The sequence below is a fragment of the Macaca mulatta genome, chromosome 5 (genome assembly GCF_049350105.2).
Source record: "Macaca mulatta isolate MMU2019108-1 chromosome 5, T2T-MMU8v2.0, whole genome shotgun sequence".
NCBI classification, from domain to species: domain Eukaryota; kingdom Metazoa; phylum Chordata; class Mammalia; order Primates; family Cercopithecidae; genus Macaca; species Macaca mulatta.
In genome coordinates this window covers 6,748,214-6,773,546 of record NC_133410.1, presented here as the reverse complement: position 1 = coordinate 6,773,546, position 25,333 = coordinate 6,748,214, and the positions used below count along the sequence as shown (strand labels likewise).

Sequence of the window (25,333 nt, the reverse complement as noted above, 5' to 3'; positions counted from 1 at the left end):
ACCACACCCCGGGGGTGTTTGTCTAAAAAAACATCTTTTGTGACCTTCGTGTTATCTTCTTTACAGCCACCTGAAATGCAGAAGGGGAGCTTGCTGGATATCACAGATGGGTAAGTGTGCGGTGGCATTGCTGCAGGGATTGGAGGCCATCGGACCAAAGAGGTGACCCAGAGTGGCCATGGGCACAGCACTCAACCTCAGAGCCTCTGGTTCTTGGTCTATAGCCTGGGGACGATCCCACCTCCCAGGTTGTTGTGTGGATTTAATGAGCCACCAGGTGTAATCGGTATTCAGGAAGGGGTGGCAATGGTCTCTGGTGTGGTTATGGAGGAAACCGATGTCCACCAGCTCCACTTCCACACAGGTTAGCTCCCAGGTCTTCCCAATAACCCTTTGGGGCAAAGGATTTACTGAATTGACGCTCGGGGAGGTCCAGTGAGTTGCTCCAGGTCTAATGACATTGCCTAAGTGTGTCATAACCCCTCCCCATGCTCAGTTCCCTGATTTAAAGTCAGTGCCTCTTGGAAGCCAACACAATGTCCTTCAGGAGGTGAGTGGATACATAAGTGGATCCATAAGCTGTGGTCCATCCAGACAATGGAATATTACTCAGCAATAAAGAGAAATGAGTTACCAAGCCATGGAGGAAGCTGAACTGCATATCACGGAGTGAAGGGAGCCAGGATGAAAAGTCTACACACTGCACCGTTCCAACTCTGTGACATTCCGGACAGGGCAAAACCATGGAGACTGGGAAAAGATCAGTGGTTACCATGAGGCAGCGGGAGGAAGGGATGAATCAGTGGAGCGTGAAGAGCTTTAGGACAGTGAGGCCACTCTGTCTCATGCTGCAGCGGTGGTCCATGTCATTCTCCATTTTTCCAAACCCACAGAATGCACAATGCCCAGGGTGGACCCCGATGTAAATGCTGCGCTCTGGGAGATAGCAATGTGTCAGTGCAGGTTATCCATTGGAACAGGTGTGGGGGAGGCTTTGCATGGGGAGGGGTGGGGTCTATGGGAACCATCTGCACTTTCCACTCAGCTTTGCTGGGAACCCCAAACTGCTCTTAGAAATAAGGTCTATTAAAAAGGCGTAGGGGGCGGCTGGGTGTGGGGGCTCACACCTGTACTCCCGGCACTTTGGGGGGCAGAGAGATATGGGAAGACCACTTGAGCTTAGGAGTTCAAGACCAGCCTGGGCAACACGGCAAAACCCCTTCTCTACAAAAATACACAAAGTAGCTAGATGTGGTGGTGTTTGCCTGTAGTCCCAGCCACTCTGGAGGCTGAGGAACGAGGAGCACCTGAGCCTGGGAAGTCGTGGCTGCAGTGACCCAAGATGGTACCACTACACTCAATGGAGTGAGACTCTATCTCAAAAATACTTAGGGGAGTAGGGGGAAGAATAAAGCCAGCACCTCCTCCAGGGAGTCTTCCCTGATCACCATCACCTGCTGCAATTTCTCCCCCTGCCAGGAAGCTGTAGGCTGGCATCACTTCTCCTCTGGCTAGCCCCTCCCCAGAATAACAGTGGCTGGGGTTTCCAGTTTCCAGACGTAACAAGTCCCTCCAGGGCAGGTACAGGGCTGTGTGCCTTAGACCCTTCCACCTCACACCATGGCACCCAGCGAGACCTGTGAGGGAGCCACACCAGAGACCATTGCCACCCCTTCCTGAATACCGATTACACCTGGTGGCTCATTAAATCCACACAACAACCTGGGAGGTGGGATCGTCCCCAGGCTATAGACCAAGAACCAGAGGCTCTGAGGTTGAGTGCTGTGCCCGTGGCCACTCTGGGTCACCTCTTTGGTCCGACGGCCTCCAATCCCTGTGGCAATGCCACCGAACACTTATCCATCTGTGAAATCCAGCAAGCTCCCCTTCTGCATTTCAGGTAGCAGGTGTTGAACGAATGCCCTTCCTGCCAATGACTGACATTTGTAAGAGAGACTCAGCATGAAACGACAGCTGTGTGGTGTGGGCACATTGATGTGCTCAGCAAATGAGGCCCCTGCTGCTGCCGTGTCCTGTGTCCAGTGTCCAGTCCTGGTGACACAGCCCTGGGACCTGAGACCTGTGCCCACGTCCCATGCTGGCTGCTGTCATGGTCACTCTTCCCTGCACCCAGGGCAGGCTGGGCTCATTTCAAAGGTGAGGGCTTGGGGAGGTGGGGGACCTCACCTGGCACTGCTCAGTGACATAGGGACACGACTGGGACACAGGCAGGTCTGGGAACAGCGCCTCTCCCCACACAGGGCATTTTCCTTCTGCCTCAAAGTTGCTTTTGCATCCTGGCTTTTTTTTTTTTTTTTTTTAATTCCCCGAATGAAACTTCCCAATGCACTTGGTGACTCATCTGCGGGCTGTTAAGTGGCACTCGCTCTCTGCCTTCAGAGATGAGCACATCACGACTCAGACCCATGGGAGGGCTCAGAGCTACCTGGTGACAACGCAGTATGTGTGTGTGCAGGTGGGCGTGTGCACGGGGGTGTGTGTGGAGGTGCTGGCAGGCGTGGGCCTCTGATGTGGCACCAGCCCTGGTGACACAGAGCCGTGTGACCAGCACCAAGCCCCCCACGACACCCCCACCAGCCACAACTCCAGCCACTTGGGCTGTGATTCCAAGGAGACTGCAGAGTGGGCAGGGAACTCAGGTTTATAAAGGGAACATTGGGAAGGAGGGAGAAGGAGTGGCGGGCCCAGGGTGGGATAGGAGCAGGGAAGTCGGGGAGAAGGAAGGAGGGTGGGAACCCAGAGGCTCTATGGTACAGCAGCTGCAGGGTGTATGATCCTGGGGAGCTTCCATAGCCTCAGACTCTCGGACAGCGAGGGAGGCCACCCTGTGTGTCACATCGTGTTACGAAGATCCATTGGGGTGTAACAGCAAAGAGAGCTTCCTACCTTAGGCGTGGTCAAGGCCTGGCGGGATCGCCTCAGAAAAGAGGCAGCGGATGGGGCACATGGCCTGAGTGAGCTCCAGACCTTGCTAAATTGCAAAGGCACCCATGTGGCTGCTCTGCTGCACCCCTATCCAGGACTCCCCATAGAATGCAGACTTCTGGTCCAGCTGACCCGGGCAGGACAAGCTCTCCAGGTGGCTCTATGTGCACAGCCTGAGCTAAGCACCTCCGGCTTGGAGCACGGCTTCTCCAGCTTGCTTTATTCATTTATTTAGAAACAGGGTCTCACTATATCGTCCAGAGTGGTCTTGAACTCCTGGGCTCAAGCAATCCTCCTGCCCAACCCTCCTGAGTAGCTAGGACTACAGGCACATGCCACCACTGGCTCTAACCTTAATGGGCATGCAAATCCCAAGGGCATCTTATTAAAATGCAAATTCTGACTGAGGAGGTCCATGGTTGGCACGGGATTCTGCATTTGTAACAGGCGTCCAGGTGACTGAGGAATGCTGGATGCTGATGTTGCTGGTCTGGTGGACCCATCACACTATGAACCACCCTGCTTTATAGTATGGGTCTCAAATGTTCCTGTGTCTCACAATCCCCCGCCAGGAACCTGTCACAGTGCAGATTCCTGGGCCTGGCTCCCAGGGATGCCAACATGGGTGGTCCTACAGTTGCGCTCTGCTGGAAGTCCAATGTGCGGCCGCCATGCCCCGACATGTTCTGCTCTTTTCTTATCTCTTCTCCTTTCTTTTCTTTTGAGACAGGGTCTCACTCTGATGCCCAGGCTGGAGTGCAGTGGTGCAATCTTGGCTCACTGCAGCCTCGAACTCCCCAGTTCAAGCAATCTTCTCGCTTCAGCTTCCTGAGTAGCTGGGACTACAGGCACATGCCACCACGTCTGGCTGATTTTTAAATTCTCTTGTGGAGATGGGTTTTTGCCATGTTGCCTAGGCTGATCTTTTTTTTTTTTTTTTTTTTTTTTGAGGTGGAGTCTCGCTCTGTCGCCCAGGCTGGAGTGCAGTGGCGCGATCTCGGCTCACTGCAAGCTCCGCCTCCCAGGTTCAAGCCATTCTCCTGCCTCAGCCTCTGGAGTAGCTGGGACTACAGGCGCCCGCCACCTCGCCAGGCTACTTTTTTGTATTTTTTTTAGTAGAGACAGGGTTTCACCGTGTTAGCTAGGATGGTCTCGATCTCCGGACCTCGTGATCTGCCCATCTCGGCCTCTCAAAGTGCTGGGATTACAGGCTTGAGCCACCGTGCCCGGCCTAGGCTGATCTTGAACTTCTGGGCTCAAGCAATCCCTGGGGCTTGGCCTCCTGAAGTGCTGGGATGACAGGTGTGAGCCACCACGCCCAGCCAGCGCCACATGTTTTTTTTTTGTTGTTGTTTGTTTGTTTGTTTGTTTTTTGTGATGAAGTTTCGCTCTTGTTGTCCAGGATAGAGTGTGATGGCATGATCTCGGCTCACTGCAACCTCAGCCTCCCCAGTAGTTGGGATTACAGGCATGCGCCACCAAGTCCAGCTAATTTTGTATTTTTAGTAGGGATGGGGTTTCACCATGTTGGTCAGGCTGGTCTTGAACTCCCGATCTCAGGTGATCCACCCCCCTAGGCCTCCCAAAGTGCTGGGATTACAGGTGTGAGCCACCATGCCTGTCCCATGTTGTTTTTATCTCATTAACTCAGTGGGCTAAAAACTCATTGCCACAACTGAGTAGTTTAAACCACAGAAATGGATTCTGCCACAGTTCTGGAGGCTGGAAGTCTGAAATCAGTATCACTGGGCAAAAATCAAGGAGAATCTGTTCCCTGCTCTTCCAGAGTCCAGGGACTGCCCGCATCCCTTCACTTGTGGCCACAGAACTCCTATCTTCAATGCCCACGTCTTGGAATCTCTCTCTGCTCCATGTCCACATCAACTTCTCTGTGTGTGGCCGAATCTCTGTCTGCCTCTCTCCTGCAAGGAGATCAGCCAGGCTAATGGCCCCTTCTCAAAATCCTTATTTAATCACACCTGCAAAAACCCTTTTCTAAATAAGGTGCCATTCACAGGCTCCAGGAAGTGATCTTGTTGGGGGCCTGGTACCCCAATAGCCTGTAAACCCCCAAACTCTGCTGTCTTTCAGATGATAACTCACCAAGCCTCTGTCTTCATTTCCTTTGAGTACTTGGCATGTAGCCCAATGCCTGCAACAGGTAGGATGTCACTAAACATTTTTTTATTTGTATTTATTTTATTATGATTATTATTGTTATTATTTTTGAGATGGAGTCTCACTCTGTTGCCCAGGCTGGAGTGCAGTGGTGTGATCTCAGCTCATTGCTACTTCCGCTTCTTGGGTTCAAGCGATTCTCTTGCCTCAGCCTCCTGTGTAGCGGGGATTACAGGCATGCGCCATGACGTCCGGCTAATTTTTTTTGTATTTTTAGTAGGGATGGGGTTTCACCACGTTGGCCGGGCTAGTCTCAAACTGCTGACCTCAAGTGATCCACTAACCTTGGCCCACCAAAGGGCTGGGATTACAGGCATGAGCCACCACGCCTGGCCAAAAGTCAGTAAACGTTTGTTGAGTAAATGGAAGTAAGTTTTAAATAGGTGTAGGGAAGGAAGTGGAGCAAGAACTTGAATGCAGAGTCTGAAAATCATGGGCAGACATCAAATGACTGAATTGTGGGGGGCATATTTGGATATCAGGTTAAAGAGTTTGGACACTGTCCTGTGGGCAAGAAAGAGCTTGTATGAAGTCCTGGCATAGGTGACTCATTCATCCATCCATCCATCCATTCATTCATTCAATACTCAACAGCAACACGCAGGGCTCAGCTCTTGGTGGAACAAGGACAGGCGTCCTAGAAGAGACAGCATTGAACAGCTGGCTCTTTCTCCCACCAGAGCTGTGTTTTAATGAGTTCTAGTATTTCTAGCAGTTACTGCTTTAAGTGTGTGGCTACTAGATTTTCTGGCTCATTCAGATTCATGACAATGAAATCTCTGTGGATTGTGCCTGGCACCCTTACATAATACCACTCTGTTCCCGTGAATGCTTTCCACCACGCAGTCTTCCTTATCAATAGTAATTTGCCATTTTGCAAATGTCTGCTGTGAGCTTCTACTTCTCAATATTTTTGGTGTGTTTCTTGTAAATAGCGCTTAACTGGACTTTAGTTTATGCCCCAATCTTACAGACTTTGGATGGGAAATTCAGCCCATTCACCTGTGTTATGAAGTCTGGTAGCCATGGCTTTATTTATTTTATCTCATGTTTACTGTCATTAAGCTTATTGTTCTTGCTAGTATTTACTTTTCCCCCTTAATTTTGCTTCCTTACTCTCCCTCCATCCCTCCCCCAACTTCTACCTAGTAATTCAGGAGTTCTACTCTGCTTCTTTCCCGTGAGTTGCTACTTTCCAATTCCTGAGAGTCATAATTAAACCAATCTTCCCCTGCTAATGTATTAAAAGTAAATGGTAATGAAGCCCCCCTCTCCACTACCAAAAGGCTTTCCTTCCCCACTCACCAAATCAGATCCTTTTACTTCCTCCTTCTCCCCTCAACCAAATGTGATCTTAAAATATTCTGACTTCTCCATGATAAGATTCTATTTTCTTCTTTTTTTTTTTTTAGTTCCAGGCTAATACAACTTTCTCTTGCAGCATGTAGCTTATGTTTTAAGAATCCTTATGTGACATTGCTAGTTACAAAATCACAGGCACATGTGGATTAGCCATACTGTATATTTTGCAAGGGTCATTGCTCAACACCACTTCCTGTTCTGAGCGTTTGCTCTATCTTGAAATCTCTACTGTGATTGAACTGTCTCGGTGACGGGGGAACTCTGAATATCTTCCTCTAAAAGGGGACATGGCTGGGGTCCTTTCTCTGTCCTGCCACATTGGATATTTTCTTTCTTTTGTCCAGACAGATGAATCTTGTAGTAGCCACGGTAAGGATCCTTGATCCTATAATCAGAGTCCCTGGACATTGCTCCAAAGTCCCCTAGGAACCACTTCAACTTTCCTCCCCTTAGATGTGACCTGTTCTTTCTGGAACTCTACAATACCCTCTCTTTTTCCTTGGCATCTGGGATTCCCAGGGACACTTTCTCCTGGCACTTTGCTAACCTCTGTTTCCCCTATAGCTCTTACTGCAGTACCTATCCTTTGCGTGATACACCTCCTGGAACTGTCTTTCCAGTTTCTGCTTTTTGTACTGATGATTTTCAAGTGCTTTTCCTCTATATCATGCAGCATTTACTCCATATTATCTTCCAGTTTGCTCATTTGTCCTTACCTCCACTCTTCTCTTTCTGAATTTGCCTGTTGCTTTTTCAGTCTCCAGCTCCGTGGCGTATGTTCCGTGTTGCTGTGTTCTGATGGAGACTCCCTAAGCTGTCTTGCAGATTTTTGTTGCACTTTCTCTCTTCCCTTAGACCTCCACAGGAGGAACTCTTCAATCTATCCTCTTCTCTCTGCTTAAGGAGTCCCTGCAAAGGGTTTGTGAAGTGCGTCAGCCTCTCTGTGATTGTGTGTTCACATTAATATTTATTATTTTCTTAAATGTGCATCAGTCTCAAAATGTCAACAGTAATCATCTTTGAGTGATTTTTTTCTCCTTTCTACTTTTAGTAATTCTCCAAATTTTCTACAGTTAGTGTATGATAAGGTGGAAAGACATCTTCAAGACTTTGGGCAAATAACTATGTCTGAGCCTCAATTTTCACATCAATAAAAATGGGCCCAATGCCACCTGCCTCCTTGGGTTACCAGGGGGGCCCGTGAAAGTTGTGAAAGCCCCTAAGCCAACCTGGACAGAGCAGGCGAGGCTCACGGCAGGTTTCCTCCTTCCTCTGCAAGCCTCACAGGGTCACAGGTGAACATTGGGGATCGAGGGTGGGCAGTGGGGGCAGCTGGAGAATCAAATGAGGTGACTGACATGAACTATGCCGCTTTGACAAAAGTCCTGCAAAGTAGTGTGTTCAGAACTCATCTCCAAAGCCATCTGGAGTATCTGCTCCCAACATGTTGGTAAGTACTATCGCCAGCAGTCACTTCGAGCCGCAGTTTCTGCTGTGATAACTAGGACAGGTATCTCAGGTTGGCTGTGGGGACCAGAGACAGAGCAGGCAGGTTCTCACATGCCCGAGGGCCTCTCAAGGATAGACCCTCTCTCTCGTCTCCAAACCACGTCTCCCAGACAGCAACCAAAGGAGAGGGTCTCCAAACTGCCGGAGCCTTGCTCACTCCCTGGGCTAACACACTCTTTAAAGGAATCCCACAGTCACCGTGTGAAAAGCTTGCTACATTGCATTTGATTCTGTGCACTGAAAGCAGCACTTGGCTGCAGACACACGTTTCAAACAGGCCCCATTTTTCCATCTCTGCTGCTGTTATTCGGGGAGCCCTTAGACGCTCTTGCAGCGCCGGAATAGGCGCTCAAGACGTGCGTTAATATTGCAACAGCAAATGTAATGAATCTGCAGTTGGGGCCGCTGAGGCCGGAGTGGTGGATGAAAGGTAGCCAGAGCCTTCTCCACAGGTCCAAACCACCTGTTACAGGAGAAGGCAAGTGGCCTCGCTAAGCAACTGGACGTTCTGTGGCCGGGGCGGGGGCGGGGCCGGGGCCCGAGTCCGCTCGGAAACTTTCGCTGTGGGCGAGCCAGACCCGCCCTCTGGCCCCTCGGGCCCAACCGCGCAGGGGGAGTGCCGGGCAGCAGCTAGGCGAGGCGTGCCCTGATTGGCGGAGGTGTGGTGTGATTGGCAGTTGCACCGACCACTCAGCAGGCCGAGCTGGCGCCGCATCCGGGGGACCGCGTCTGGAGTGGAGGGCGGCCGAAGGCCCCGCCCCTTCCCCGCCCCCTCGTGCCGAGGGCCGCGCTAGCCGGCTCTTCAGCAGCCAGTGCAGTTTGCTCCGCCGCGGCAGTCGGTCTCCCGATTTTGCTGTGTTCTGCTGCTCCAGAACAACTTTACTGCCGGCCCAGAGACCCCAGGGCGTCGCGGAGCCGCGTGCGGCCCACTCACGGGCCGGTGAGTACTTCGGGGCTGGGGCCTTGGCGCGGTGGCGCGCAGGAGGCGGGCAAGAGCCCGGAGGCACTGCCCGCTTCGGGCCTCAGTTTCCCCTTCCGAGCTGATGGGTGGCTGGTCCCAAAGTCCCGGCAAGGTCCCCGAAGTTGGAGGGCCGCGGATCCCGCCGGCTCTGCAACGCGCAAGGCGACCCCTGTCCCGGGCCCGAACGGGTCACTCGGGAGGCGCGCCCCGGGCCCCCGCGCGCTGTCGTCTGGAACCCCGCCGCGGGCGGGACAGCAGGCCCGAGAGGCGGAGCGGCCGGTGAGCAGGCCCCCTCCCCGCGCCCCGCGCCATCCTCCCCGCCCCCGAGTTGCCCCGTCATGCCCCTCCCCCGCGGTCTCGGGACCCACGGCCGCCCTCGGTGCCCGCCCGGTCGCTAGAACGCGCCTGGACCCCCGTGAGGTGTTGTGGGGGGAAGGGGAGTTCAGTCCCCCAGAGGGACCCGCCCGCCCGCGGGGCAGCTTAGGGGTCACTCTGAATCCCCACAGCCCACTTAGGAGCACCGTGGCAGTTCCTCTCCCTCTCCGGGTCCCTCAGTAGAGAGTTGAGGGTGTTCAGTGGCGGCCCCTGGACCCTGCCTCGTATGAACTCCACCCTCTGGATCATTAGTTTTTTTATTTGATCAACGAAAACTTTCTGGAGAATCCTGCCCAGCCCTTTTGGATGTGATGGCGCCCTGGCCTCTCACCCACTTAGTAGTTGATGTTATGAATTCCAAGGAAGTCGCATTTGTGCAACCCCCCACCCCCCGCCACCACCCAGATTTAACCCTCTCGGTAGCCTTAGGTGGAGAAGTTATAGTTCCCATTTGGCATCCCAGGAAGCTGAGGCTCAGCAGGGTTTGGTGCCAGCCCAGGACCACGAAGCTGATCAGGGCGGAGCCTGGTGTGAGGCCTCTGCCCCATCTCTCCAGAAGCAGCCCGGCCTCTCCTCACCTTGGACGATGACCCCTGGCATTTGGCCCAGGGCTTTGCAGTTTGTAAAGGGCCTTCTCTTCTGCCAGCATCCATCACTCAAGGAGCTGAGCCCTGGGTACCCCATGTGCTGGCTGCCCATTCTCTGCAGCAGGGTAGGGAGACCACAGGAAGCTCAGAGGCCACCTTTGCCACTGTCCCCACCTGTTTACTTCTGTCTCGAAGGGTCTGTGATTCCCATGGAGGCTCCGTTGTATTCAGCCTCTTTTCCCTGCCTGTTCCTTTGTCCTCCTCCCTTCGCAGAAACAGGAAAAGTTTGCTGGGAGACCCCATCTCACCTTCTTTCCCAGGATGGAAGAGCATGGAGGGTGTCTCTGACTTAGGCCTGCCCTGCCCATCCCAGACCAGGGCTGGACAGGCTTCTGGGGCTGGTCACAGAGGGGACCCCAGCTCAGTCTCAACCCCCAGCGATGTCTGCACTGCCAGACCCCAAACACCCATCCATGATGGTGGCAATAAGAATCATAATAGGTCAGGAGCTTTATGCCTACATGCTCCCCTCCCCTCCCACAGCCCTACCTCCAGAAGTGGTACCACCGCAGCCAGCCAGCCCCAGCCGCAAACCAGACCACCCCCTGTGCCCCTCATTCCTCACTCCCAGTTGGTTCTCTCTTGTCTCTCCTGGCTCCTGAGCCTCACTCGGATGCCTGCCCTGGTTCAGGACCCTCGCCTCTCCCTGGATGGCCCCCAGGCTCCTCCCTGGTCCCAATCCAGGCCTGGCTCCACACAGCCCTGCTGGTTCTTCAGCTGCCACTTCCCTCTGGGCTATCGGGTCAAGTCCGCCTCCTGAGCCAGCATTCCTTCAGGCCCTCAGGGACCTGCCTCGCTGCTCACTCAGCCTCTCCCTCCTGTGTCCTCTCCCCAGCAGTCACTTCCCAGCCACCTGCATGTTCCTGGCCACAAGGCCGGCTCACTGTCCCTCTGCTGCCTCCACTCCTGGGCACACCCCCTGCTGGAATGCCCAGCCACCTCCCACTTTGCCTGGCTCCTGCCTGCTTGTCCAGAAGGCTCAGCTGAGGCCTCCTGCAGGATTTCTGGCCTGCCTCTTCCCACAGTGGAGTGAGGGCCCCCTTCTGTGTCGTCTTTGTGGGTATCTGTTTAGGTGTTACCCTTCCCATCTAGATGAAGCTGTTCCAATGCTGGCCCTGGACGAGACTTCTCTAGGTCAGGGGGGCCTAGCACAGTGCCTGGCACAAGATGGACCTACCCTTAGTCCACACCTGCTGCCCATCCAGGCCAGGCCTGGAGCCAGTGCCAGGTGTGTGGTGGGGGCTTGGCCACTATGGCTGTCATGATTGCTGCTTGGGGCAGTCCCAATTCAAATCCCTCTGTGTTCTGTCAGTGTGCCACATTGGATAGAGCTGGAATGTTCCTTGGTTTGGCCCTTAATACTCTGAGCAAAAATAGGTACCTGGGATCCATCAAGGGCTTTGTGCCCTTGTCTTGAGGAGCAGCACTGTGCCAGGGGGCTGGGTCAGGCCATGCCAGAGGGCTTGGTCACAGATGGGTTTTAAAAGAACATTTGCTTTAATTTCAAAAACATTACACACTCATTATAGAAAACTAGGGAAATATGTTTAAAAGAAGAATAAAATGAAACCACGCATAATCTTTACCCAGAGACAGCAAGTATCTTTTTTAGGGGGAATTTTCTTCCATTCTTTTTGCAGATACATTTTGTTTTCATCCGAAACAGACTCTTGCTAATATCTTCTCTGGCTAATGCTTTAAATCCTGCCTTAACAGTGTTATGCCGACCTTTTCCTTGTCTCGAAATGTTCATGTACGAGGTCACTTTTACAAGCTGCACAGCACAGCATTGCACCGTATGGAGGAGTGTAGATTTTATAACCAGCCCCTTTCTGGACAGTGCTGAAAGTGCCACGTGACAGACATTGTGTATGACCCCCGAGGGCATCTCCAGTGGCTCCCCTGGAGGCAGAAGCACTGATCAGAGAGAGCGTGAATATCACCTCGGCTTCCCACGGGGGCTGTTTCTGAGGCGCTGGCTTGGGAGGTGGGGTTGCCCCCGCAGAGAGAACAGAATGGGGGCGGCCTGGGTGAGGGCCAGAGCCTTTAGGGCAGAAGGCCACATGTGGTCATTCTGCTGTGGGTCTGAGTGGATGCATGATCCCTGCAGCCCTCTCCGGGTGGCGGCCTCTCCGCTGAACTCCTTATGTTTGGATGGGATAAAAATACACCTCAGTGCTCATAGGGAAAGAATGCTAGCAACTTTGCTTTTGTGGATCTTACACAGTGACGGCTTCTAAGCCATTGCTGTGGTCACCAGTGGGGAGTTGAGGCTGAGCACCCCACCGTGCAGGTAGGGATCTGGGGGTACAGAGTAGATGTAGCTGGGGACGCCTGGATGCTGGGATCTGGGGGAGGGACTTGCTAAGGTCCCACAGCATTATTGCCTGGATGGTGCTCCTGCCCTAGGCCAGGCTACTTCAGGCTTCTGCCCACATACATTAAGTGCTTAACATAGGCCAGGCAAGGCAGCAGGTCTTCTGAGCGGATAAGCCGCAGCCCCTGCCCTCAGGGCTCACAGTGGCTGCCACACTCAGGAAAACTCAGGGAGGGACCAGACAGCAGGTCCTTCCACCAGGAGATCGTTTCTGATCTTCATTGTCCCTGGGACCAACCATGATTGGGTTTGCTGGTTTTGAAATAACAAGCCCTTTGATCCAAACCAGACTTGGCCGACCCTCAGGGAACCTGAAAATTAATCCCCCTGTATTCATCCATTCTTGCTAACCAGAGATTTTACTTTAAACTGTTTTGTTTTTTTTTTTTTTAACTGCAGTGTGACATGGTACATAGGCCAGCTAGAATCTGTTTTCCTGAAATTCCTTTTACAAAGTGTTTTCCAACTGAACGTGCCTTTGTTTAGCACCTGGGTGTAATGGCTTAGGGTTTTTTAAATGCCCAATAATTTGCTTTCTCTTCCATCATATGCATCATCCCCATAGCACCCCTATGTGGGAGGTGCTATCCCCGTTTTACATGTAGAGAAACAGACACAGTGAGGTCCTGTGGCCCCTAGTAAGGGTAACCGACCCCAGGCCGTGTTGCTTCCAGCTGTAACTTCTAGCAGAGGGAGGGCTCTGAGGGAGAGGTGATCACCTGAGTGCTGTATGTTTACCTGAGCAGGTGAGGAAGACAAGGACTCAGAAGAGACATAGCTTGGAAGCTCCCACAAAGGAGGTGTCGCTGGAGCTCTTGACTTGAAGGGTGCTTAGGGTCTAGGCTGGGGGAGGGTGGGAAGGCACTCCAGGAAGAGGGCCCTGGGGAGAGGGAAGTGTGGAGGTCAGTGTTTGTGCGCTGATGTTGAAGGGTAGCCAGCGTTTTGCGGTGATTGGGCCCAGGGAGAGAGGATGCAGTGGTGGTCGGATTTCAGAGTCATCGTTTTCAGAAATGAGCTTGCAGAAGCATTAGAATTGGGCAGGTCTGGATTTGATTTTCAGCTCTGGTACCTGCAGCTGTTTGACCTTGAGCAGGTCCCTCCGCTCCCTGCACCTGGGTTCCTGTCTGAAGTGGGGTGAGGTTGAAAGATAAAACATTTCCCCATCTATAACTCTGGGATGACAATAGGATCTACCTTCCAGGTCCATGCGAGGAACTCATGAGAAAAGACAAGTACCGAGAACAGAGCCATTGGTCTTAATGGCAGAGATGCCCTGGCGTAGGTCAGCCTTCAGTAAAGGTGCCCTCCCTCTCTGAGAAAGTGGCACCTGAGTTGGGGGCAGTGGGAACCATGGGAGAGAAGGTAGACATGGCCATGTGTCATTTGAAGACCTGACTTTTCATCCTCTCAGGTGGTCCGGTGGCCTGCAGGACCGTGGTTCTGTTTGTCCACAGCGTGTGGGTTCCACTTGCAATCCTGTATTTCTCTGCCACAGCTGACTAAGGGGGCACTTAGGTCTGCACGTGCAGTTAAATGACTGCTTTTGTGGAAGGTGCCAGTTCCCGGGAGCTTGGAACTTGGAAACAGGATAGAGCAGGCTCCCAAGCTTGACCATGCATGGTTTGCACCTGGGGGATGTTTTAAGCTGAGGGCTCAGTCCCTGTAAGGGAGGACCGTGTGGACTGAAATATGCAGAGTTCTTGAGTGGCACGGATCTGATCTTTAGGACCCATTTGCAGCTGGGAATGGAGCAGAAATTGTTGTGTATGGGAGCCTGGGGCCACTCCTGACTCTTCCAGTCATGGCTGCCCCCAAAAGTGACCTCTGGGCACCTCCTGGAACCCGGCTCCGTGCCAAGCACTGGGTGTTCAGAGGTGGCCGGGGGACTCCCTCGTGCCACCCATGGTGACTGGTCTCACTGGTCCTCACAGTTGCTCTGTCCCCATTTTCAGATGAGGAGGCTGAGGTGCAGGGAGGGATGTGGGCTGCTCAGGACCACACAGCTGGTGGGCACAGAACCAGGAGCACAGCGCGGCGGCAGCTTGGGGCTGGGAGCAAGATTCTCTGCTTACCAGCCTCTCCCTGCTCTGCCCCTCAGAGGATGGCTGTGGCCCTGAGCTTGGGAGGGTCATTTGGGAATCTGAGGAAGAGTTTCCACTGCCTCACACGGCAGGTACAAGGTCCAACAGCGTCAGGGGTTTGCATCCCACCCCTAACGCCTCTCACCCAGGGCCCCATCAGGGTCCCGGGGCTCAGGATCCTGCAACGCTTTCAGCTCTGTGTCTGTGGCCAGTGGTTGTCCTTCATTACAGGGATGGTGGTGTTTTTCCATGTTGCTAAGCAGCGTGTGAGGGCCTCTGTTGAATAAAATAAAGCCCTTGCTCCGGCGTGACACGGGTCACAGGATCTCTGTGCACTCTAGTCTCTTCTGATGCCCCCACCGCACTGTTTGCCTAGTTTGCTTTTTACTACGTGTGTTGATTTCTGGGGCATCAGTCCTGTGACTTCGGTGCCATGGCTTGGGCCTGGGGTGGGGGCTGTGGAGCGGCAGAGCTGGGTATGAATCCCGGCTCCACCAGCTTGGCTCCCCCTCTTCTCTCCCCTGCCCTCTTCTCCCCTCCCCAGCTCCCTTCCCCTCTCATATTTACTTAACTTTACTCAGTACCAGCGTAGTTTCCTAGGGCTTCCGTAAGAAACTACTGCAAACTTGGTGGCTTAAAACAACAGAGGTTTGTTCTGTGATGGTTCTGGAGGCAGAAGTCTGAAGTCAAAGTGTGAGCAGGGTGGGTCCCTCCCGGAGGCTCTGAGGGAGGCTCAGTTCCTCGCCTCTGTCCAGCTTCTGGCAGTGGCCAGTGGTCCTCCTGCTCCTTGCCCGCTGTCACCCATCTCCACATGGCTCTGTTACCCTCCTCTTCCTATAGGCCATCAACTATTGGAGCCAGGGCTTCCCTACTCCAGGCTGATCTCATTTTAAGATCCTTAAGTACGTCTTCAGAGACCTGTTTTTCCAAATAAGTGCATGTTCACAGACATTGGTGGACACATGATGTGGGGCCCAATTCAGCCCCCTGCAGCCGGGCTCCACATGGGTGGTGTCTGGGTGTTGCTATCGTCATCCCCATTTCTTGAATGAGGGAAGGTCAGGGTTGTGTGGCTCATGCCCAGTGAGGCAAGGACTCCGGGCCTCGGCACTTGCTGGTCTGGGATTGTAAGTGCCGTGCCATCTGTAGAGTCACATGGGTGAGTGTCCTCCCGCGGTTTCCTCCCTGGAAGCAGGGCTGGCCCATGGGGGCTGTGCTGAGTGTTCACGAGATCCTGTATGGAGTGTCTGGCAGCTCCCGCCTGCCTCCCTCTGCTTTTCCATCTCCAGCAGACACTAAGTGCCCGAGCGGGCTCTGCCGGTGCTGGGTGGGCCTGACCCTGACTTTTCTTCAGGCAGGATGGACTCCGACACTGCTCCGCTGGGCCCCTCCTGCCCACAGCCCCCACCAGCACCGCAGCCCCAGGCGCGTTCCCGACTCAATGCCACAGCCTCGTTGGAGCAGGAGAGGAGCGAAAGGCCCCGAGCCCCCGGACCCCAGGCTGGCCCTGGCCCTGGTGTTAGAGATGCAGCAGCCCCCGCTGAGCCCCACGCCCAGCACACCAGGAGCCGGGAGAGAGCAGACGGCACCGGTAAGGGGGCAGGCCGGGAAGCCCAGGCTGGGGCTGTTCAGGGATAGCTGGGTGGGAACGGGGTCCAGCCACCCCTGGAAGGTCCCCCCTCCAGGTCCCCTGCAATTCAGCATTGTGCAGCTCCCATGCTGTGCACAGGCATCCGTCCGCTGGGGCCACCCACGTCCTCGAGCCTTGCACCTGTCACCTCTGTGGCACCCACTCGAGGTGGTGCTGGTGCCCCCACCCCTCTGCAGTCCTTCTCTTCCCAGGACCTCTGCAGCACTTCACAGCTTCCGTTTGCAACAGCGTCCAAACGTGTGGAGTAAATTCACGGGCCCTCTGTAACCAACTAGGGTGGCAGGCCAGAGGTGACAGCCACACTGTCGGGAGTGAGGCCACATGCGGGCGAAGCCCTTGGTGCTGAGTTTCTCCTCTCCCTGAGGGAGACTTGTAAGGGACGGGCATCCTTCACCTCCATCCTGAGGCGGGATGCTGGGGCCCTGGGTGTTCACAAGCAGAGATAAGGCCCTTGGTGTTCATAGGCAGAGCTGACTGAGGCCCTGGGTGTTCACAGGCAGAGCTGACTAAGGCCCTGGGTGTTCACAGGCAGAGCTGACTGAGGCCTTGGGTGTTCAGAGCAGAGCTGACTGAGGTCCTGGGTGTTCACAGGCAGAGCTGACTGAGGCCCTGGGTGTTCAGAGCAGAGCTGACTGAGGTCCTGGGTGTTCACAGGCAGAGCTGACTGAGGCCCTGGGTGTTCACAGGCAGAGCTGACCAGGCCCTGGGTGTTCACAGGCAGAGCTGACCAGGCCCTGGGTGTTCACAGGCAGAGCTGACTGAGGCCCTGGGTGTTCAGAGCAGAGCTGAGGCCCTTGATGTTCACAGGCAGAGCTGACAGGCTTGTTGGTTCCCAGGTGGTGGTGTGAGGGTTGTGGGTGTAAGCCAGAGGAGTCCGGCCTCTGGGCACCTTCTCCAGCTCACTCAGGCCTCAGTCAGCCTCCACTTTTGCTAGAGAGGCCGCTGCCAGGGGGCTCAGTCCTGGCCCATCACTGCCCCTCCTGCCCATGCAGAAGCCCCAGATCCATGGTGAGTTCCTGCTGTGTACACCAGCCTTGTCCATGTGCCAGAGCGGGACTCCTCATGGCCGTCCTGAGAGGGGAAACTCAGGCACTAAGTCTAGGTGACTTGCCAAGTGACCCAGCGGGTGAGAGACGAGGCGCTCGAGTGGCCCAGGTTTCCTTCTTGTTCTAGTCACCTCACTGGCAGGGCCGTGGGGCCTCCCTGCTCTGGTCGCAGTGCACTGAGACTCCCATGTACCGCTCTTACTGGACGCGCCCTCAGAATCTCACCACAGCCCTGGGTCCTGTTTGTCTTTGCATCTCCTTAAAAGATCACCGTGCTCCTCCACTTTGTTTTGGAGGCCTCTGGGTGGACAAGGGCCTGACCCCGGGATTTGGGCCTAGCCTCACGGCTTCGGGGGAACAGAGACCAGGGCTGGGAAGCTTGGTTTCAATCTGGGTAATGAGAACAGCCTGCAAGGGACAGAGTCCAAGACTGTGTGTGTTTCAGATAAGAAGAGTCAGGAAGCAGCTGTGGTTTGTTTGGCTTCTGTCTCCAGTGTGGGGGTGGTGAAGAGCAAGCCCTGGGCGCTGCCTGAGAGCCCAGACCCCAACACTGGACCTGCAACTGGGGGCAGTGGGCGTCCCGTCTCCCAGTCACTGGTCACTGATGTGGCCACAGCAGGCCTGGCCCTGCGTGCCCAATGGCCACAGGGAGGGCAGGGCCCAGCGTCCCTGCCAGTAGCAGCTGCTGCGAGAGTCTGTTATTTGGCTCCCCCGTCCAGCCAACATAGATGGGTGAGCATCAGTTAACATACCAACAGGTGACAACAAGAGTGGCTATTTAACTGAAACTCCCTGAGCCAGGCATCTTTTTAGGGCATTAGCCCACTTGCTTCTTTACCAGCCTTGGGGGGCAGGCTCTGCTGCTGCCCCATTTTTCAGATGGGAAACCGAAGGATAGAGGGCTTAAGCAGATGACCTGGCGTCCTGTGGCTGGTGAAGGGTGGAGGGGAGATTTGAACATACCCTGGAGCCTGTGCTCACTATGGACCTCAGGTCAGCTGTGCCCAGGGATCCCCATGTCACAGGCTCAGAAGTGCACAGAGCAGGTTGGCCTGTCCCTAGACCAGTGCCTGGCCAGGCCCTGGTGACAGGAGTGAAGGCTCAGGCCTGCCCTCCAGGAGCCCTGAGCAATATGCGAGACAGGAGTGAACAAGGAACTACATTCTGGGGGCTAAGCGCAGCGCGGGGGACAGCCCGCATTGCAGTCCCCTAGGGGCCCTCCAGGAGAGCCTGGTCACTCTTTAGGGCATCAGGAAGACTGCCTGGAGGAGGCACCATCGGAGGCCCATCTGAGCTGTTCCTTGTCCTGTACACTTGGGAAACAGGAGAAGAGCAGCCTTGGGGTCGCCCTTCTCTGGCTGCCTCCCTGAGGAACTGACCTCCTTCTCAGCCCTCCATTCAGCAAGGTTGGGGCGGGGCTGCTTCAGAAACTTCCCTGGGCTGGAGCCCCACACTTCCGTCCCATCCTGGCCCTGTGGCCTTGGCAAGTCACTTGCCACCTGGGGAACCACTGCCAATGGGTCAGGGCTTAGAAACTCAGGGGCTCCCGGGCCCAGACAGGTAAAGACAAACAGCGACTCAGGCTAGAAAGGAGACCGCAGGGAGCTGTGGGGCTCTTGGGTGTCCCTGTGCCAGGGCGTGACTCCTCATGGCAGCCCTGAGAGGGGAAACTGTCCTGTGTGGAGTGTGGATGCCCGTGTGCTGAGAAGTGGTGTCTGTTCTGATTTTTGACAGCAGCCCAAGTGATGTGCCAGTGGGCCACGGCCAGCACCTGCCTATCCATGGCTGCCCCAGAGCTGTTGGGCGGGGGGCCGTTTCTTCCCAGGTAGCTGTGGTGAGTCCTGTGATCACCCCAGTGTTGTCTTCAGCCCTGGGGGAACCTGTTGTTCTGCTCAACAAGAGAATAAAGCTGGGCTGGTCACACCTGGTCCTAGGCGATCCAGCAGGCACAGAGACCTAGAGTTGACACCAAGCCACTCAGCCACCATGACACTGCTGTGCGAGTCCGCGCCCTGGCAGAGTCTGTTCTGGGCCTGTTCTGTTTAGCCCGGGGGCTAAAGGGCAGGCTCAGCCGCACAGAGGGACTGGCCTGGTGCAGGTGGGAGGGGGGAAAGCTTCAGGCTGGGCGTGCTGTGGCTGTCATGTGCTTAGCCTGTGCTAAGTGTGTGCTAAGCATGTGGCTCTGGTGGGCACTCAGGCCTCCTGGGCACCAGCCAAGGCCCCACCCCTTCCCACTGTGCGGCCCTTAGCTCTCTTGCTGCCTTGGTCATTCACAGGTCGACTGGTAGGACACGGCCCGGGGTTGGTGGGGGAGGAAGGAGGCGAGATGCGGGAGCTCTCCAAGCCGTACCTGCCACTCCGTCTCCGAGCAGCAGTCTTGTCTCTACAAGTCTCTACAGCAGTGCTGCCACCACCTTGACCGGGGGCCCACCCTCCTATGAGGTGGCGCAGCTCACTATGAGACTCTGGGGCAGTCATATGCCCTTTCTGTTGACCCCAGTGGGCGGCCAGCCCACATGCCTGCTGAATCTGCCAGGCCTTCCAACCATGGGGGATAGGGGGATTGCTTTGGCAGCCACAGGGACACAGATATGGACAGGAGCAGGAGCCCTGGGGAGGAGGTGCACCCCACCGGGAAGCACCCACCAATGCTGACCGAGGCTGCACTGCCAGCCAGAGCCACTGAGTGAGGGACGAAGAAGGGCCTTCGGGCGTGGGGAAAGCAGGCACCCCAGCTCCTACACTGAGGGCACCCTGGGCAGAGAGGGAGCCCAGCAGAGGGCACCCAAGACCCATGAGGAATTGGCCATGGTGTCAAGAGGTCAGCCAGGCCAAGCAGGGCCCCGAGGGTCAGGGAAGGGAGAGGGGATTGTTGTGAGTGGGCCTCAGCTGTCAGATGGATTGTTTACATTAAAGGCCAGCCAGGAGGTGGAGCAGAGAGAGGAGTAACCAGGCCACAGGAAGGCTGAGGGACAGGTAGACAGGGAGGGGAGAAAGCCAGGGTGGCCTCTAGGTTTCTGGCTGGGGCTGCCAGGTGGACGGTGGTGGCACAGCAGGAGGTAGGGTCCTGGGGGTTTCCCAGCGGGGTGCGAGCTTAGTCTTAGATCGGGGCCCAGGAGGGGCTGGGGCTCTGACGCAGATGTGGAGTGCGCGGAGCCCCCGCTGCCCTGGGGACAGGCACAGCAGGAGGTGCTGCTCAGGGCTGTGCCGGCTGCTGGGGCACCTGCCCTTGATTATTTAGGAAGCAGCTGTCATGTCTGTTCTGTATCCTGACCTGGCCCATCTGATTGCTGTGTTCCTGCTGAGCCCCCACACCACACTGTGAGGACTGGCCGCAGGATCTGGGGAGGCTCAGTCTTCTGGGAACTTGGCAGCGTGTCTGTCTTACTTGTGCTCCAAGCCTCGGACATCACCTCCAGGAAGCCTCCCGCCTCGAGTGAAGTCTACAGTTGTGTACCCAGCCCCAACCCTCATGGGTGGACGTGCTCGTTCTCACCTGGCCCAGGGCGGGCTGTGGTGAGCTCAGGAGTCCTGCCTCTCAGTTTGGTGCCCTTGGCTCCTGGCACCCCAGACTGGCGTTTGGCCATTGCTCAGGAAAGGTCCACTGGGTCAGTGATGGGGGCCCAGTCCAACGCCCCTGGGCAGGGCCTGTTAGAAGGGTGCCCTCCCTGCCAGGGCCTCCAGGGCACTGTCTGCCCTGTTCCCACCTCAGAGCTCAGCCAGCCCTGGGAAGAGAGGGCTGAGGACCATTCAGCCTGTTCATTCACGCGAACCATGGTCAGTGTCCCAGAGGCTGACAGGATGCCTGTGGTGCAGGGTGACCTCAACTTCCCCATGTGGGGGATGCCCCGGTAGTGCGAGGCCACCACCCTGTGCCCTGTCTCTGGCACAGGGATGATGACAGCACACAGCACATCCTCTTTTCTTTCCACCTTTCCCTTTGGCACAGCCCCTTGTTGTGGTCGTCACGAGAGGAGCAGAGAGATCGTGGAGGTCAAGGGCTTGCCCAGGACCAGTGAGGCAGGGAGAGGGCAGCAGCACCCTTAGAGATGGGAGGGTTACATTGTATTTATTTACTACATGCCTAAGATTGTACTCTTAAGAGCGTTTGACATACATCCAAAATTTTTTAAACACTATAGAAGCATGTCTGGAGGCATCAGTAATGTGAAAGTGGAAGCCAGCTGCCCTACTCCCAGCCCACTCTGGGAGAATTCTGTGCACGTTTGGAGCCAGCTGTTTGGGGAGAGAGGCCCCAGCCACTGCCCCTTGGGTGGATTTGATGTTCTGTGTTTGGGAAGAAGCCTTCTCTCCATCCTTTTCTGTTTCTGCAGAATATCTGTTTAAGTCAGGGAGTTGAGCTTGGCAGTTCAGCTGCTCAGCCAGGCAGGTGCTGTGTCCTGGACTATGCTAGGATCTGGGGAGGAGAGAGGGCAGCTGCAGGCCCTGTTTGCAGTGGCTCCCTCCTGGGATCCCCGTTGTTCCTCCCCACATCTGCTCACTGTGTACTGTCCAGCGCCGTAGTGGAAGCTGGGGGCAAGATGGGTGAGACCCATGGACATAGATGGCATCCACGAAGGCTGGCGGAACCTGTGATAGACGATGGATGATGACCCAGGTTCCAGCAAGAAATGGCAGTGGGCTGTGCTGGGAAGGGGCGCATCCTGGAGGAGGCCCTAGATAGTGCCTAAGAAAGTGAGGGTCATTGACTGATTCCGCGTGGCATCCATGAATCTCTCAAATCCATATGGCCTGTGCATGACAAATAATTAAAAAGGTGAAGGGTGTTCTCCATGGAACCTCACAGAGGGAAGGAGACCTGCCCATGGTATCCAGCTCTGATCACACTGCTGTTTTGTGATTAATAGGCAGACTTTCAAAGAATGAATTAGATTCAGGACCCTTTTAGTTTCAAGTGACAAAATCTCAATGTAAGTTGACACAAGCCAAAAAAGTAGAGGAGCAAGGGATTGATGAGTCCATGGATCTGTAGAGCCTAGAGTAGTTTGCTTCAGGCATGACTGGATCTGGGGGCTCAGGTGATGTCATCAGGAAGTACTCGCCCTGCCCCCATTCCACTCTGCTTTCCTGTGCTGCCTCTCTCTCAGGGGCTCTGCCCACAGGGTGACCTTCCACAGTTCAAGCTGGCATCCACGTGCCAAGATCAGCAGAAGGTGAAAGCCCATTTCCCAGCAGTTCTAGCACAAACCCTGCTAGGCTGTGTCCATCGCTGAACCAGGTGCCGAGTCAGGGAGATGACCTGGCAACTCTGATTGGCCAGGTGGGGGTGCAGGCCTTCTGTGCAGCACAGGGGACAGGGCAGTGCCACCCAGACCATGAGAGTGGGGGGGTTCCCCAAAAGGGGCATCAAGATGCAGTCATCAGAAAAAGCAAGGAACGGAGGTCGAGCACACAGAAAAACGTGTGTTTCATGGGCCTAGGTGGTCCACACTGACGCAGCCAGCTTCTGGGGGTGATCTTTCTGGCATGAGCAGTGAGCATGCTGGGATTTGCCTTTGAGCCCATGAAGGCTCCTGCTTCATGGACTAAGCTAATTGGTCTTCAGGACAAGCCCACCACTGCCATACGGAAACTGGAATAATTAAGAGGGTGTCTGTCCATCTCATTAAGATTCTGGGCCGGGCACAGTGGCTCGCACCTGTAATCCCAGCACTTTGGGAGGCTGAGGCAGGCGGATCATCTGAGATCAGTAGTTCGAGACCAGCTGGCCAACATGGTGAAACCCCGTCTCTACTAAAATACAAAAAACTTAGCCGGGCGCGGTGGCGGCCGCCTGTTTTCCCAGCTACTCAGGAGGCTGAGGCAGAAGAATCGCTTGAACTCGAGAGGCAGAGGTTGCAGTGAGCCAACATCACAACACTGCACTACAGCCTGGGCGATGAGAGTGAGACTGCATCTCAAAAAAAAAAAAAGATTCTATATATTGGGAAGATGTCTTGAAAGCTATTGGCCGGGCGCGGTGGCTCGCACCTGTAATCCCAGCACTTTGGGAGGCCGAGGCAGGTGGATCACGAGGTCAGGAGATTGAGAGCATCCTGGCTAACATGGTGAAACCCCGTCTCTACTAAAAATACAAGAAAGTAGCCGGGCGTGGTGATAGGCGCCTGTAGTCCCAGCTACGCGGGAGGCTGAGGCAGGAGAATGGCGTGAACCCGAAGGCAGAGCTTGCGGTGAGCCGAGATTGCGCCACTGCACTCCCGCCTGGGTGACACAGCGAGACTGTATCTCAAAAAAAAAAAAAAAAAAAAAAGAAATGTCAGGCTGTGAATAACTTCTGTGAAAAATTAATTACGGACTGGAAGAATCTTTTTAGACCACCACACAGGCTTGGACCTTCCATGTTTTGATTTTTTTTTTAAAGGGAAGAATAATATGGCTTGTGAACTTCATCAAGTAAAGAGATTTGAATTCGCGAGAGGTGCTGGCGTTGTGGTGGGAAGCACAGCAACGGCCCTGGGGTGTCCTGGGGAAGTGGGGAGGGAAGAGAAAGCCTCCTCTTGTGAACAGCAACTTTGGACCACTCACTGCAAAGCATCTCTTTTCATCATAAACCATCCTGTCAGATTGATGTTAACGATCAGATGGAAGCTGCTTCGGAGCAGTGATGTGACCTGCACCAGGTCACACAGCACCTTACTGTTGAGCGTGGACCCACACGTGGGTCTGTGTCATTGTGATCGCTCACACTGCTGTGTGGGCCCATGGCCTTGATGCCTGCAGGCTCTGTGTCTGCAGTTCCTCTAGGAATCGTGAGCCTGCTGCTGAGCCTGCTGCTGAGCCTGCTGCTGAGCCTGCAACCAGAAAGCACGCGGGGGGGCTCGCGGGGCAACGGCAGCAAGGAGGGAGAATTACCCTTGTTGGATTCAGGGAGCATCAAGGTCTCAGGACTCTGGGGAGGGTGGTGTCCAAAAGGGCTGCCCTGCGGGACCTGATGCCATCTCTGAGCAACGTCCTTGAGGACCCCAGCAAGGAAGCTGAGGCCGAAACTCTGTGCAAGAGTTGCGTCCAGGGAGAGTTACGTCCAGGAGGAGGGGCGTCCAGGGAGAGGGACATTCAAGGAGGGGTCGTCCAGGGAGGGGGGCCTCCAGGGAGGGGGGCGACCAGGGAGGGTGGTGTCCAGGGAAAGCGGCATCGAGGGAGAGGGGTATCCAGAGACAGGGGCATCCAGGGATAGGGGCCTTTGTGTCGGCAAGTTGCCCATCCAGAGGGCTGGAGTGCATCTGCCTGACCACAAGAGCTTGTAAAGAATCCATCTAATTCTTCCCTTCTGCAAATGTGTGTCTCACCCACACAACTTCACCTGTGAGGGCCTCACCTGCCGCCTACAAATTTGAGTTGTCCCAGCCTCCCTCTGCCCTCTGCAAACTGGGTGTGACCCCTCCTTTCTGCCTTTGCACCTGGCCACGTCCCATGCTGTCTCCCACTGGAGTCCTGTCTCCTGTACACCTGGGTCCTCTGAAGGCAGTGGCCAGGCAGCATTTGGTGCTGCAGAGCCGGTTCAGAGCCTGGCATGGGATGGTTCTGGGAAGGCCCTGGGAGAATTGGACCAGAAAGGCTGGTCCTCGGTGTGGTGTTACTGGGAACCATGCAGCCTGTCCCACTGTCAGCACACTTGGGTGAAATGGGTAAGACTGCGTGATGCTTTTATACGTTCAGATAACTTCTTAGGAAGTAACATACAGCACGAACTGTAGTTGATGTTTGGACCCTTGGTCTAACAATTCAACTGGAGAACCTGTGCTAGGAAAATGACTTCCCAAAAGAAAAGAAACGGTTCATGGCACCACTGGAGAAAACAAGAGGTTATCGGAAGCAACCTACGGACCTGATGGAGAGGAGCGGAGAGGCCCAGTAACCTGACTATGTCTCCTTGACAGATCTAGGAGCCACCCAAACGGTGAACTGACTGCAGCGCATCGTGGGAAACCAGAGGACAATCCACTGCTGTGGACTGAAAGTTTGTGTCTCTCCCAGATTCATGTGCTGAGATCCTCTCCCCCAGTCCGATGGTGTTAGGAGGTGATGAATCGTGAGCAATGGCTTTACGGTGGAATTAGTGCTGCTATAAAAGAAACCTCAGAGAGCCCCCTTGCCCCTTCCACCCTGTGAGGACGCAGCCAGAAGACCGGAACCAAAACACAGGCCTTCAGTAGACACGGAGTCTGCAACACTATGATCT

At 55.0% G+C, this 25,333-nt stretch overlaps 1 protein-coding gene across 1 annotated transcript in view; it reads left to right on the top strand.

Annotated features, from left to right (window-relative positions):
* Positions 1-8,806: 8,806 nt before the first annotated feature.
* Positions 8,807-25,333, top strand: part of WFS1 (wolframin ER transmembrane glycoprotein) — a 36,985-nt gene continuing 20,458 nt past the window's right edge. Inside the window, 2 exon segments of the mRNA XM_001092811.5 lie at positions 8,807-8,935; positions 15,795-16,027. Of these exon segments, the coding sequence (XP_001092811.3) occupies positions 15,796-16,027 (232 nt within the window). The 5' untranslated portion in view covers positions 8,807-8,935; position 15,795.